Source organism: Zootoca vivipara, chromosome 12, assembly GCF_965207765.1.
Source record: "Zootoca vivipara chromosome 12, rZooViv2.hap1.1, whole genome shotgun sequence".
NCBI classification, from domain to species: Eukaryota; Metazoa; Chordata; class Lepidosauria; order Squamata; family Lacertidae; genus Zootoca; species Zootoca vivipara.
This window is the reverse complement of record NC_142595.1, coordinates 51,080,562-51,095,367: the sequence shown is the minus strand read 5'-3', so window position 1 is coordinate 51,095,367 and position 14,806 is coordinate 51,080,562. Positions and strand designations below refer to the sequence as shown.

The following is a 14,806-nucleotide window of genomic DNA, read 5'->3' as shown; positions in this document are numbered from 1 at the left end:
CCAGACAGTCTGCAGGATGCCAGGTTAGCAAAGACTGCCCTAGGACTTCATAGCCAGTGCTGCAGCATTCCCTTGCTACATATGGAAAGGTAGACTACCCCAGCACACTGAGGAACCCTCTGAAACCCTCCAAGAATTTTCTGGCATCTTGCCCTCCAGCCAGCTTTAGCCCACACTAAACTGCTTCGGCTCTTGGGAGGGAGAGAATCTGTTCCTAGAAAAAGGACTTCCTTCCTGTCACATTGAAGCTGGCGGCTGGTGCTCCTTCCTCTTATCCTCTCTCCATCTCAGCAGACAGGATAAACAAACTTTGTGAAGTCACTCTCACAGTCATTTACACCAGCAACTAAAATTATGAAGTTGTGGGGAGGGGGAGATGAATAATCTCTTCTGGAGCAAGGTTCAGTTGGGGAAGGAGATGAGAGAGGGCTTATGAGATCATGAGCACTGAGAGGAAATTGACAAAGCAGGACAAGGGGGTGCAAAGAGAAACAAAAATCATGGCCCACAGAAACCACGCCATCCTCAGAAACTAACAGAGAGATCATGTGAATATGTCTATCTGGGCCAGCCTCGAGCTTCCAACAGGTGCCCTAATGGGAAGCCCTCAAGCAGAACACAAGGGCAACAGGGTCCTTATACCTGCTGTGGCTCTAAAAACAACTGATGTTCAGTGCTAGACTGCCCTTGGCCCTGGAAGTTCCATATAAAGCTGTCTCAGGCATCTCATTTAGCACACTTCCAAAGTCTTTTTAAAGTGATGGTAGAGGAAACTGAATTTGGGGCCTTCTGTGAGCAAATAATGTATTCTGTCACCAAGCTGAAGCCCCTTCCCAAAAGCCAATGGTGGATCTCTCCATCTCCACAAATCTGTTTTACCCTTAAGCTACTGACCACCACTCCATGGCAGTGTCCTGAATCTACTGTCAATCAATTGCAGAGGATAAGCTAGAGCAGGGGTGTCCAACCAGTCGATCGCAATCTACTGGTTGATTGTGGGACCCTCATCCCTCCCCCCAAAAAGCTTAACAACTCTGGTCAATCCAATGGGTCACTGCCATTTTTTTTTAATAGATCACAGTCTTTTGGAAGCTGGACATGCCTGAGCTACAGTATTACTGGAGCGGGGCACCTACCCATATCATTAATAATTGTATTAATTTCAGTTATCTCCCTCTTATGCCGACATCTCCTTGGCCCAGCCAACTGTCCCCCTCCCTGCTAGTTTTTAGCAGCCAAGAGGTGATTACTGAGGGGTTAGGCTGTAGGTATAGAGAATGGATCTCTTACTCCCTTCCAGTGGAACCAGCGTATAAGATTGCTCTGCACAAAGCCCCAAACACTTGAGCTCACTCCAACCTGCTGATCATTTCAGTTGCCCTTTTCAGCAGGTCTGGTGCCAGCTGTCAACCAGGTCAGGCATTTGACAAGGAGCCCAGAGTCTCAACAGAGCCCCTCACTTGCCTGACCAGGTTCTGCTGCCATTCACTGCTAACCAGACCTCAGAGGCTTTTCAGCAACAGGAAACAGTCCCACTTTGGAACAGGAGCCAAACCTGAGTCCCATCTGTGCTAGCTTTCCTCCATTTTTAAGTCACTCAAAAGTATTATTAATTAACTTGTGTAATGTCCTGGCCTACAGATCTATAAAATTAAATAATTTAATATATCTATAGTTCAAGCAGGATTATAAAGATATTAAATATGTGAATTTAACAGAAGTATGGGGCAAGGGATTGCATTTTGGGTATTGTAAGATGGCAAGTGGTCACCATGGCTGGGAGTAGAGTTTAGCTCCCACTCAAAAGTGGTGGTGCCCATCCATCAATGAAGTGAATCCAGAGGCCCAGTAGAGGGGCAGGGAGTGGTGCCAACGCAGCCACCACCAAAGCAGCAGCAGAGAAAGCATGTAGTGGCCATGGCAGAGCTGAGCCAAGATCTGGTTAGCTCATCAGCACTGTGCCAAGAGCAACTCTAGTTCTGGTGTTTGTCCTACTTCTCTGCACCTTTCCCTACTCTATGCTAGCCATTTTGAGATGAGACAAGCAGAACTGTACCCAGGATTCAAAGTGTGACTGCCCTATAGATTTGTATAAAACCCATGAGGAAACAGGCTAGCCTTATCTTCTGTCCCTTTCTTAACCCGTCCTAGAACAGGAGGGTCATTGGTGAGAGACAGAGAGAAGGCAGATCTAAATTCCAGGCCTTCCAAGATCTGCCCCTGTTTGAGCAACTGCATCTGTGCAGAAAAGCACACTTTTATGCCCCCAAAGCCATGCTCTGCCCTTCCCCCACTGGGACTGCTCATTCTCCTTTCCTCAGTCCCGATATATGCTTCCCCATCCTCTTAGCAAGGACCATGCTTGTAACATCAATAAATAATCATTCTCAGAATTTATACAGAGATTTATGCATGTTCAAACATTGCTTTAACATGTAATGCATCAGAAATCCTTACAAAGGCAGGTCCCTATTGTTATTCTTCCCAAAGCCATGCAGTTAATCAAGAGAACCAGTATGGTGCAGTGGTTAGAGGTATTAGATTAGAACCTGGGAGACTAGAGCTCAAATCCCTACATAGCCTTGAAACTCACTGCATGGCCTTGGGCCAGTCATAGTCTCTCAACCTAATCTACATTACAGGGTTGTTGTGAAGATAAAACAGGGAGTAAGTGAACAATGTATGCCACCTTCAGCTACCTTGAAGGAAATACAGAATTTAAACGCGTTGAATAATAAAATAAAAGAATTGCACTTCAAAGGACACATTCCAACCAGGCAAAAAAACACATGGAAAATGGCCCATAAGGGTGATTGTCTGGGGACAGTCAAAGGGCCACATAGAGAGTTTTAGAGGGCTGCTTCCAGACCCCATTCCTGTTATAGCTCACCCCTCATTCAGCAGCCACTCCACTGCAACATTCTGAACCAGCTGTAAGCTTCTGGACATTCTTCAAAGGCAATCATGCACAAAGCCCAAGGCAGTAATTCAAATGAGTTTTAATACAGACATGGCCAGATTTGACACATCTAGGAAAAGGTGTAGTTAGTACATCACCCTCGGTCATGCAGAGACTCTCAGTCACTGCAGGAACTGGGGTCTCCAGGGGTGAACCTCACCTCACAGATTTCACTTGTTCCTGCTTCATATCCTTATCCTGCCACCCTGCCATGGTTCCTCAGGAACTGCTTCTATATCCACCCCTGCCCTGTCAACCTCCATTTGACTATTTTGGTACTTGGGGGGGGGGGAAGAAACCTGAGCTCAAACCAACTAAGTTATGCTCAGAAAAGGCCCACTGAAATCAATGGACCTAAGTTAGTCACATTCATTCATTTCAATGGGACTGCTGTGAGAACAACTAATGTTTGATAGAACCCTGTCACTGTAGAGGCCCTGATCTAGACAGGTCTCAATTCCATAGCGGGCTGAAGGGTGAGAGAAAAGTACTGCAGCAGCTGGATCAAGCCAAAGACCCACCTACTCCAGCATCTTGTTCTCACAGTGGCCAAGTAGATGCCCCAATGAGAAACCCACAAGCAAGACATCTCCAGTGTGTGACAAACAGGAGAACAGAGATGTTGGTGAAGAAGTATTTCTCTCTCTCTCTCTCTCTCTCTCACACACACACACACACACACACACACACACACAATTAACCTGTGGAACTCACTGCTACAGGAAGCTGTAACAGCCAGCAGCAAGAGAAATAGATAATCATAGAATCTTAGAGTTGGAAGGGACCCAAGGGCCATCTAGTCCAACCGCCTGCAATCCCAGCTAAAGCATCCTTGACTGACGGCCATCCAACCTTTGCTTATAAACCTCCAAGGAAGGAGAGTCCACACACACACACACACCTTTGTGGAAGTCTGTTCCACTGCTGAACAGCTCTTACTGACAGAAAGTTTTTCCGAATGTTTAGTTGGAATCTCCTTTCTTGCCACTAGAAGCCATTGGTTTGAGTCCTACCCTCCAGAGCAGGATAAAACAAGCTTGCTCCCTCCTCTATGTGACAGTCCTTAAGATATTTGAAGATGGCTATCATATATCCTCTCACTCTCCTCTTTTCCAGTCTAAACATACCCAGCTCCTCCAAGCACTCCTTATAAGGCTTAATTTCCATACCCTTGATCATCTTGGTTGCCCTCCTCTGCACACATTCCAGCTTGTCAACATTCTTCTTAAATTGTGATGCCCAGAATTGGACACAGTATTCCAAGTATGGTCTGACTAAGTCAGAATAGAGTGTTACTATTACTTCCCTTGATCTGGACACTATACTTCTGTTGATGCAGCCTAGAACAGCATTAGCTTTTTGCTTCTTCTTTTTTTACTGTTGACTCATGTTAAGCTTGTGGTCCACCAAGACCCCTAGATCCTTTTCACATGTACTGCTAGTAAGCCAGGTGCCCCCCGTCCTATATTTGTGCATCTGGTTCTTCCTTCCTAAGTGCAGAACCTGACATTTGTCCCTATTGAAATTCATTTTGTTAGCTAGTGCCCAGTTCTCCAATCTGTTAAGGTCATTTTGAATTCTGATTCTGTCTTTTGTGGCATTGGCTACCTCGCAGTTTGGTGTCACCTGCAAATTTGATCAGCATCCCTTCAATTCCTTCATCCAATTCATTTATAAAGACGTTGAACAATAACAGGCCCAGGACAAAACCCTACAGCATGCAACTTGTGGAGGTTACTACAGGCTGTGAAGTCCAGGACAAACTATGTGAGGAACATGCCACTGACCAGTAGGTACTGAAGCTCAAAGCCAATGCATCCATGTCTCCATTGTTTCAGGGCATGGGAAGGCACCTGTGGCCTCTAATTGGCCAGATTCATAGAAGCAGATCCACCAGGATGTGTGTGTGTGTGTGTGTGTGTGTGTGTGAGAGAGAGAGAGAGAGAGAGAGAGAGAGAGAGAGAGAGAGAGAGAGAGAGAGGGAGGGAGGGAGAGAGGGAGAGAGGGAGAGAGGGAGAGAGGGAGAGAGGGAGAGAGGGAGAGAGAGAGAATAATAGAATCATAGTGTTGGAAGAGACCACAAGGGCCATCCAGTCCAACCCCCTGCCAAGCAGGAAACACCACCAAAGCATTCCTGACAGATGGCTGTCAAGCCTCTGCTTAAAGACCTCCAAAGAAGGAGACTCCACCACACTCCTTGGCAGCAGAGAGAGAGAGACAGCCCACAGTTCTCTTCTCCGCTTCTCCTCCATGTCTATTTCCCCTCTTCCATTCTCCCAGAAGAGAAACAGTGAGATTAATTAACCAGAAGTTCACTCAATTAGAAAGAACATCCCCCAACGGTCCCTTAGAGCACTCCCTCCAACCTATCCGATCCGAACAGTCTGTACTGCTCTGCATACAATCTCAAGGACTCTGGACGGTTTAATCTTCAACTTTCTGTTGCCATGTCTCTTGCTTAAAACATATGCAAAGCTGCCTTATATTGTTGGACTGGCACCAAGATCTTAACCACACTAGCCCAGATCCATTCCCAATGGTGATACAGAAGACTGAATTTGGGATCCCCACTCATGCAAGAGCTGGGTTCCATCACACAGCCACAGATCTTCCCCAAAAACATTTAGCTGTGGTCTGCCTCTCCCTGACACCCATTTTCCAGTATTCATGTCCTCAAGGGAGAGAAACCTTCAGAAAAGGGCTTGAAATGAAAAGGGCTCTTGAGACTTCAGGCGTACAAAGATACTGCTTTGATGGCCCCAGGAGGGCCCCAAGGTCTGGTCACATGAAGGCACATGAAGTCATCACCTTGCTGAAGTTAAGCAAGTCTAGATCAGAGCAGTGCTTGGATTGGTGACTGCCTAGGAACCACATGTATGTCACCTTGGGTTTCATGTCAAAAGAGACATAAATGTAAAGAAATTTCTAAATGAAATAAATAAGATGATGTTAACTAGCTGGCTAGCAATCCACTCTGGGACCACAGAATCATTTTAAATTTACATTGGATTCCCCCCCCCCATTTGGTGCACAATAAGAACATTAGAAAAGCCCTGCTGGATCAGGCCAAAGCAGGCCCATCTAGTCCAGAATCCTGTTCTCACAGTGGCCAGCCAGATGCCTGTGACAAACCCGCAAACAGGATCCAAGCACAAGAGCCTTCTCCCCTCCTGCGATTTCCAGCAACTGGCATACAAAAGCACTGCTGCCTTGGACTGTGAAGGCAAAGCATAACCATTGTGGCTAGTAGCCATTAATTTTATTATTATTATTATTATTATTATTAGTAGTAGTAGTAGTAGTAGTAGTAGTACCACCGTAGTAGTAATTATATACAGCCCTTCATCAAAAGATATCAGGGCTCCTCACAAGATAAAAATACAAATGACCAGCTAAAACAAAAGCAACAAACAATAGCCCTATCTTCCTCCATGAACTTATCTAATCCTCTTTTGAAGACATTCGGTTTGGTGACCATCACGGCCTTCTGTGGCAGCAAATTCTGTAATTCCACTGAGGCACAGAATCCAAGGTTGGAGGAGTTGGGCTCAGGAGTACTAAGAAAGCAAACAGCTGTGGGAGGAGGAAGGGAGGAAATCACTGATAAAAGAGCACCTACCTTAGGCCGAGGCCTCCGTGAAGTTGTGGGGCGAGTGTCTGAAATGGTCACTTCATAAAACTCCTGGATATCTAAACCAAGAGCATGGATGGAAAGTCAAATAATTTTTAATATTAGATAAAAGGGGGGGATCCCCAATATTTCCTTTTCTTCTTTTGTCTGAAAAATAAAAGCCACTCTCTGGGAGGCACATTTTCACAAACAGACCTTGGAGGAGCCTCCTCTCCAAAGAAGAAGAAGAGTTTGGATTTGATATCCCGCTTTATCACTACCCGAAGGAGTCTCAAAGCGGCTAACAATCTCCTTTCCCTTCCTCCCCCACAACAAACACTCTGTGAGATGAGTGGGGCTGAGAGACTTCAAAGAAGTGTGACTAGCCCAAGGTCACCCAGCAGCTGCATGTGGAGGAGCGGAGACGCGAACCTGGTTCCCCAGATTACGAGTCTACCGCTCTTAACCACTACACCACACTGGCTCACAAAGAACACCCACCTGCAAGGTAGGCCAAGGGGAGCAGCTGGCCACACAGGTGCGGGAATAAAAGGACTTAGGACCCCCCAGGTGTGCACCAAGCGCCTTACAGCTGAGCTCCTAGATGCTTCCGGGCATCCCATCCCCACCTCCCTTCAGCCCAGCTCAGAAGTAATTATGAAACTCAGATTAAAGCCTATATTTAGACCCATGAGCTGAGCCAAACCCCTCCCTGGCTGAGCCTCTGCAGGTGCAGCTCTGGTATCAGAGGAGGAGGCTGCTGCCTCCTAGCATTAGGTAGACTCAGGTGCATGGCAGTACAAGGCTCTTGGGCCCTGAAGCAAGGGTGAGAGATGAGAGGGCTGAGTGGTTGGAGGAAAGCAGCCCCCAAACCCATACACCTGGGCACCCTCCATGCTGAAAGCTCAACAAGAGCTTCCCTAACTTTGGTCAACCTCTTTCCCCCTAAATTCCCCTTCTAACTCCAGCCAACCAACAAGCTCCCCGCACTTTTAAGCTTCACCCACTTCTCTCCCGCCCCCGTTGCAACTGCCCCAGCCAGATCCTCTTCTTCCCTTTCCTCAGGGGATTATGCTTCATAGACCCCAGCCTGGAGCCTTCCAGATGTTTTGGACTACTATCAGCTGAGGCTGATGGGAGTTGTAGTCCAAAGCATCTAGAAGGCTCCAAGTTGACAAAGGCTCAGGTACCCATTTCAAAACGTATTTGTACCCCGTGATAAAGCTAACCGCACTTCATTGGCTATTTGAACCTGTGTGCAACATGTCCACCTGCAAAACAAATTAAACACAGTTGCTTCATTTCCCCCCTTGGCCTTCTGCATTTTTAGCTCCTCTAAGCTGTGTTTTGAAATATTGGGAAATTACAGGACTTGAGATCCCTGCTCAAAAACAACTTAAGATCTTTTAATTTAAAAACAGATTCAAGAACTAATTTTCAAAAACTTCACTCCTGGGAAACAGCGGTCACTGGACATTTTAGTAGAAATTCTCCCTGTCCTGCCCCCTCCAATATGCAATCTCTGCTTCCCCATTTACACCACTATTTAGGAGAGGGATGGAGCTCGGTGGCAGAGCCTCTGCAGAAGATCCTAGGTCCAATCCTTCGTGGCATCGGCACATAAGACTGGGAGACACTCCCTGTCTGAAACCCTGGGGAGCTGCTGCCAGTCAGTGTAGAGAAAATTGAGCCACATGGACCAATAGTCTCAGCATAAGGCAGCTTCCTCTTATTTCTGCCTCTCCAAGAAGCTTTCCGGTTCTTTTTCGCTTTCTGCACACTTTCTCAGTAGCCCTCCTTCACAAAGCCACACTTTGTTGGCTTCTGCACCTAGTTCTCTAGCTCATCTATACCTATGGGGCAGGCAGGGCTTATTAACTTCAAGGCCTCAGGCTGCATCAACAGAAGTCTAGTGTCCAGATCAAGGGAAGACATAGTCACACTATTCTGTCTTGGCCAGACCACACCTGGAGTGCTGTGTCCAGTTCTGGGCACCACAATTTAAGATGGATATTTACAAGCTGCAGTGTAGGCAGAGGAGGGTGACCAAGATGATCAAGGGTCTAGTTGTAGGAAGAATGGTTGAGGGAACTGGGTATGTTTAGCCTGGTAAAGAGGAGACTGGGAGGAGATATGTTAGCATCTTCAAATATCTCAAGGGCTGTCACATGGAAGATGAAGGCTAGGACCCAAACTAGTGGATTTAAGTTACAAGAAAGGAGATTCCAACTAAATATCAGGAACAATTTTCTGATGGTAAGAGCTGCTTGACAGTGGAACAGACTCCCTCAGGAGGTGGTGGACTCTCCTTCACTGGAGGTTTTTTTAATAATAAGTATGATCTTGTAGAGATTCCTGCATTGCAAAGAGTTGGACTAGATGACCCGTGGGGTCCCTTCCAACTCTACAATTCTATTATTCTTTTGTTAATAAAGATGATCGTGGCTCTGAGCACATTCAGAGTGCATTCCCTGCACCTCATACTCCACATTTGGGAGGGTATGACTCATGCATTGACTTTAGAAACTAAACTACTTTTTCTTAACCTGGAGCCCTAGCTGTTTTGGACTACAACAGGCATCCCCAAACTGCGGCCCTCCAGATGTTTTGGCCTACAACTCCCATGATCCCTAGCTAACAGGACCAGTGGTCGGGGAAGATGGGAATTGTAGTCCAAATTGTAGTCCATCTGGAAGGCCGAAGTTTGGGGATGCCTGGACTACAACATCTGGTGGGCCCCAGGTTTGGGAAAGCTGGACTGAGTGCTGCATTTAAGCCCTGCCCCTTGCCCATTAGGCTCCTCCTCAATTTCTTCAAGCAGCACCCTGGCTTGCTCCCCCCACCAATCCTGGTGTCAGCTACCTCCCATACGCACCCAGGAGAGCCTGAAACAGTTCACTTTGGAAAATCCCAAGGAGTTTTTCTGCCTTGTGTCGAAAATTCTGGTCCAGCAACAACGACTCTTCCATGAGGCGCAGGGCGGCCGTTGTGTCTGGGACAGAGGGGAAGAGAAAGAGGGAAGGGGGTTCAACACCAGTCACATACCCACAAACACACACACATAAAAGGGAAGGTTTGGTCTCCCCCCCTCACTTGGAGAGGAGGTGGTAATGAGGCGACTGGACAGTGGCCCTGGGGTTAACCCCCCACTTTAGAAAGGGAAGATGCTTTTTTTTTCATCCCCAGCCTCAGTTTGCTCAACTGTAAAATGGACATCTGTCTTATGGCCTGTCTCAAGTGCAGGCGTTTAGGTAGGTAGATAGATAGATAGATAGATAGATAGATAGATAGATAGATAGATAGATAGATATGGATATAATTGTTGTGCATAATTCTATTTTATTTATTTAACAGAATATGTTTGCCAATTAATTGTAAAAACCTCTAAGTAGTTTATATAAAATATACATTAAAATTATTGATAAAAACTAGTTGACCTCCCCCCCCCAAAGAGAGTGATAAAATCACCATTTAACAATATACAATATAGAAAAAACTTATGGTGCATCTTAAAATATTAACTTGACCAGTCTGGATTTGCTTGCCTACGCAGAAGTGTTTTTAGCAGGCACCAAACACATTACAGTGAAGGTGCCTGCCTAGAAAGAACATAAGAAGAGTCCTGCTGGATCAGGCCAATGATTCATCTAGTCTAGCATCCTGTCCTCACGGGGGCCACTCTGGTGCCTCTGGGAAGCCCGCAAACAGAACCCAAGTGCCGCAGCAATACTCTCCCCACCTGCAGTTCCCACCAGCTGGTGTTCTGAAAGCATGTTGCCTCTGACAGTGGAGGGATACTGCAGCCATCATGGCTAACAGCCGTTGATAGCCTTCTCCATGAATTTGTGTAAACTTCTTTTAAAACTATCGCGGCCATCAACGACTCCTATGAGAGCAAGTCCCATAATTTCAACAAGGCACTATGTGAATAAGTACTTTTTAAATCTCTCCTGAATCTTCTAACATTCAGCTTCACTGGATGTCCGTGAAAACTTTTCTGTTTCCACCTTCTCCATGCCATTCTCTACCCACTTTCTTCACATAGCACAAAGTTCAGGCTTCCCCAAACTTGGGCCTCCAGATGTGTTGGGACTACAACTCCCATCATCCCTAGCTAACAGGACCAGTGGTCAGGGATGGTGGGAATTGTAGCCCCAAAACATCTGGAGGGCAGAGTTTGGGGGGTGCCTGAAATAGTTAAACTATGGAATTCGCATGAGTCTGTGAAGGCCACCAATTTGGGACGTTTTAATTGAAGATTGGACAGATTAATGGAGAAGCCTACTGATGGCTACTAGCCATGTTGGCTATGCTCTGTCTCCACTGATACTTCTGATACCAGTTTCTGGAAGCCACAGGAGCGGGCAGTGCCCAGGTCCCGCTTGCGGGTTTCCCACATGGAACTGGTTGGCCACTGTGGGAACAGGATGCTGGACTAGACAGGCTACTGACCTGATTCCATCAGGCTCTTCTAAATACTGGCTCTGCTTCAGCAAGACTTGCTCTTCTATATGCTTGCTTATTTTTTCTTCCATCATATTTTCCACCGGTGTTCTTGGGAAAGAGACATTAAGCTAAATGGCCTATGATTTTCAGGATTCCCTCAGATTCCTTTTTAAAAATTGGTGTTACATTGGCTATGGAAGCTGATCTGGGAGACAAGTTCTATATTTTTGTTAGAACTTAAGGTCAGCAATTTAACATTTGAGTTCTTTCAGAATTCTTGGGTGGGTGGATGTCAACCAGATTTGACTATTTGTCAGTTGTTAATTTGTCTTTTAGGCCTAGAACTTCATCTCTCATCACTACTACCTGCCTCAGTTCCTCAGTCTCCCTTCCTGAAAAAGCTAGTTCAGGCACCAAGATATGCCCTATATCAGGCATCCCCAAACTGCGGCCCTCCAGATGTTTTGGCCTACAACTCCCATGATCCCTAGCTAACAGGACCAGTGGTCAGGGATGATGGGAGTTGTAGTCCAAAACATCTGGAGGGCCGAAGTTTGGGGATGCCTGCCCTATATCATCCTCTGTGGAGATATTCAGCTTTTCCACAATATCCTTATCCTCCTTTAGGACTTCTTTGACTATCTTGTCATCCAATGGTCTAAACTCCCCCCCCCCAACTCCTGCTCTAATGCATTTAAGCAACTCTTTATTTGTCTTAATAGTTTTAACAATGTGCTCCTCATAACCATTTTTTTAGCATCCCTTACTGTCTGCTTGCACTTTTTTTTTTGCCAAAGCTTGTGTTCCTTTTTGTTTTATTAATTTGAAGACTTCATTTTTTTTCCTGAATGAAGCCTTCTTGTCTCTAATAGCTTATTTGATTCTGCTTGTTAACCACATTGGCGACCTCTTAGCCGTCATGGTACCTTCCCTGACCTGCAGTATACACTCCAATTGAGCTTTAACACTGATTTTAAACAATTTCCCAGCATTCTGGAGTGATTTTAACCTCTTAATAATATGTTCTTATTATGTTCTTATTAATTTTCAACACATATCAATGGGCAAGGAGATCCGGAGTGTAGATGCTGCCATGGTGAAAAATAGCTTCATCTTATAAACTGTCTTGAATATTTCATAGAAAGCTGGGGTTTAAATGTTGGAAAATAACAAAATAAATAGTGCTGAGCCAGCCGCCTATGGAGAGCAGCGTACATAAAGAATAATCTGTTAATTGTTTCAGAAACATTTGTCTGAAGACATGTCCTTTTACTGGCCTTTTCCTGACCCACAATATTGGACTCTCTTTATTACTGAACTTCTGTTTATTATAATGCACTTTTATTGGTTTTGTGTTGCATTTTGTCTACCCCTGGGTGTAGCTGGGGAGGCTATTGCACCTGAACGCTTCAAAGGGACTGGAGCCTTTTTTAAAAAAAATCAAATATGTGAAAAATTTAGAGGGAGACGCCCCACAGAGACTGTGGGAATGTTGTCTTAAATTATGTTGTGGGAAATGTTGTGGGAACGTTATCTTAAATTAGAACGATTATAGTCCATAAGAAGTGTGAGGTAGCATAATGCAGTCTTCACCCACACACAATTTATGGCGTGTGGAGAACAAGCAAAAGGGGGATGGAGGTAACCTCTCTCTCTCTCTTCAGTCTAAGACATGGAGGGCGGGGGGACGGGACCTTGTGCGTTCATGTGAATGTATGAAGATACACGAACCACAAAATTGTGCCCCCTCCCCGCCAGGGAAGACAGGGGAGTGAAGATCAACACCCGCAACAATGGGGGAATAAAGATCTACACCGGGAACTGCTGTCTCAGTGGATCCTGCCCCCTGAGGCAGTCACCTCACCTTGCCTCATGGGTGGCAAGCGGATGCTTTAATTCAAATCACCCATCCTATTTTGCTTGATGAATAGTTCTCTCCATTCCCCATGGCTCATTTTTGCCTCATGAGGCTGCCCACTTTGGGCTTATAGAACATCTCTCACTATTGGAATTCCCCTGCCACTAAATCTGATACAATTATTTCTGAGTGACTATCTATCTATCTATCTATCTATCTATCTATCTATCTATCCAAACTATCTCTGACTGTCTTTGCCACAGCCCAGATAGCCTGGCCAAACACGAGCGGCAGTTTGAGCAAGAAATCTTCATGATTGCCATCAAATCTTGACTCAGGTATACCAAGCAATGGCCTCAGGTGTATCAAGAAATATATAAAATAATTAAATCCCCTGTTTAGGCCTCCCCACAACTAGCTTGGCTGACTGTGCGGACTGATGACATGAAAGCTTGCCGCTCTAAAGGACGTTTGACATGGATGTTTGCTGCAGCTAGGGTTTCAAATGGAAAGCCGTGGGGGGGGGGGAATATTCTACATTTAATTTATTTATTTCATGAAATTTATAGAGTGCTTGACTGAAGGAAAAAACAAAACCCCTCAAAGCAGATTACACTTGTCTTTTCGGTGTGTGTGTGTGTGTGTCTGTGTAGAAATATACAATTTATGTGTTGTCTCTAGAAGGATGGAGGATCCAGAACTTTTTAAAGTCATCTGGTGGTATTTTATTTCCTGTGCTTCTGACTTAAGATGCTTGACATTCACCATCCACTCCAGCTCGGGAAATAGGGATGTCTTGGTTAATATAGGTGTGTTGCCATGCCTTTCTCTCATGATTTATTGTTTGTGTGTGGTATGATGTAAGACGCTTTATGGGTTGTTGGCAATGCTCACAATGTAAAACTTAAAAATAAAAGCATAAATAAATAAAAGCTGGATGTAACAGGTTCTTACATGACGCTTTTAATAAATGTCTGGATACTTAGCATTTTATAACATGTGCTTAAACTTCTATTCCTATCCTGCCTACTCTACCCCCTTCTCTTTTTCCCGCCAAAAACCCAACTGCCGTTAACTGCCACACACACCTGTTCCAACTGTCACCCTTCGCCCTCAGCCAATCAGCACACAGCACACGCCAACATTCCATCCCTCTCACCCCTTTAGACTCATCTTCTATCTGGTCTATCTAATATATATTTTGGAAAGTGGTTTCGACACTGGCCACCATTTTGATTCAGCACACCGACTTTTGACCTGGTGCCCTTCTTTGTGTGTGTGGGGGGGTTAGGTCCAGCCGCCTCTCAAGATTTCCATTGCCAAACTTGGCACGAGGTTTCCTGACGTGGGCATGGCAGGCGCTGTAGACGCTTTGATGCAGGTGCCATTTTGAATCAAGATGGCTGACCAAATGAACCCTAATTAAGCATTAGCTCTCCCCCCCCCCAATAAAAAGAATGATGCAGGTCTTGGTCGGGTTGAAGCCCTAGCTTGGTGAGTGGGTGTCTCCTTTGTAGGCTCAGACACCCCTCATCACCAAACTCAGCCTGAGGGTTCCTGTCGTCTGAGCGCTGGGAGCCATTTTGAATCAAGAGGGCAGAGCAAAATGAGACTTTGGCATTCCCAGTTCCTGAGACCCTGTGAAGTCGCTGAGAGAAATAACTCCTTCATTTAGCCTATAAGCTCATTTAAAAAATTAAAAAAGCAATGGAAGCAAGACCTTTTGGGAAAGGGTTGTAGCCTAGTGACAGAGCACCTGTGCTTTGCATGCAGAAGGTTCCAGTTTCAATTCTCAATAGCATCTTCAGATAGGGTTGGGAAAAATGCCCTGGAGAGGCAATGCTGCCAGTCAGTGTTGCCAATACTGAGCTAGATGGACCCCAGTGACCTGACTCGGTATAAGGCAACTTCCTGTGTTCCCAAGCTTCTATGT

The 14,806-nt window shown here is 45.5% G+C and overlaps 1 protein-coding gene across 2 annotated transcripts in view; it reads right to left on the bottom strand.

The window, feature by feature from the left end:
* Window positions 1-9,662, bottom strand: part of DLG4 (discs large MAGUK scaffold protein 4) — a 130,895-nt gene extending 121,233 nt beyond the window's left edge. For both annotated transcript variants that reach the window (XM_035134487.3, XM_035134488.3), the window contains exons 1-2: window positions 9,445-9,662; window positions 6,579-6,649 (exon numbers count right to left, since the gene is read on the bottom strand). In XM_035134487.3, the coding sequence (XP_034990378.1) occupies window positions 6,579-6,649; window positions 9,445-9,538 (165 nt within the window). In that variant the 5' untranslated portion in view covers window positions 9,539-9,662. The remainder of the gene's footprint in view (window positions 1-6,578; window positions 6,650-9,444) is intronic.
* Window positions 9,663-14,806: the final 5,144 nt, after the last annotated feature.